A 382-nucleotide genomic window follows, 5' to 3' on the forward strand; every position below is an offset into this window, starting at 1 on the left:
CAGTGAGCTCCCTGGGGGGGGTCATCCTAGGGGACACGGTAGGTGGAGGTGTTCTTGGGCTCGGTACTGGGGACGCACCAGTCCCCCGCCTCCTGGCTAGCCTGGTAGTGCCTCCATGCCGACTTGTTGTAGACGGGCAATCGCTCCACCGAGTCCGTGGACAGGGCCTGCGGGAGACACGGGGGGGGCTGGGGAGGGCCCTGCGCCCCCCCCCTCGCCCCCCCAGAGGCCACCGACCACCCATCCTGGGGGAAAGACCCACCTTTAGGTAGATGACGGCGTCGGTGCCGAAGCCCTCCATGGAGAAGAGCTGCAGGTCCCCCTGGAAGTACTTGGCGTAGAGGCGGGAGATGGGCAAGCCGTAGCCAAAGCCAGCCTGGCA

At 67.3% G+C, this 382-nt stretch overlaps 1 protein-coding gene across 1 annotated transcript in view; it reads right to left on the reverse strand.

The window, feature by feature from the left end:
- PDK2 (pyruvate dehydrogenase kinase, isozyme 2) overlaps window positions 1–382 on the reverse strand; it is a 5,173-nt gene that overhangs the window by 567 nt on the left and 4,224 nt on the right. The window contains exons 8-9 of the mRNA XM_010585667.1: window positions 263–376; window positions 1–167 (exon numbers count right to left, since the gene is read on the reverse strand). Of these exons, the coding sequence (XP_010583969.1) occupies window positions 27–167; window positions 263–376 (255 nt within the window). The 3' untranslated portion in view covers window positions 1–26. The remainder of the gene's footprint in view (window positions 168–262; window positions 377–382) is intronic.

This window comes from Haliaeetus leucocephalus, unplaced genomic scaffold (assembly GCF_000737465.1).
Source record: "Haliaeetus leucocephalus isolate CR32 unplaced genomic scaffold, Haliaeetus_leucocephalus-4.0 Scaffold110, whole genome shotgun sequence".
In the NCBI taxonomy this organism is placed as follows: domain Eukaryota; kingdom Metazoa; phylum Chordata; class Aves; order Accipitriformes; family Accipitridae; genus Haliaeetus; species Haliaeetus leucocephalus.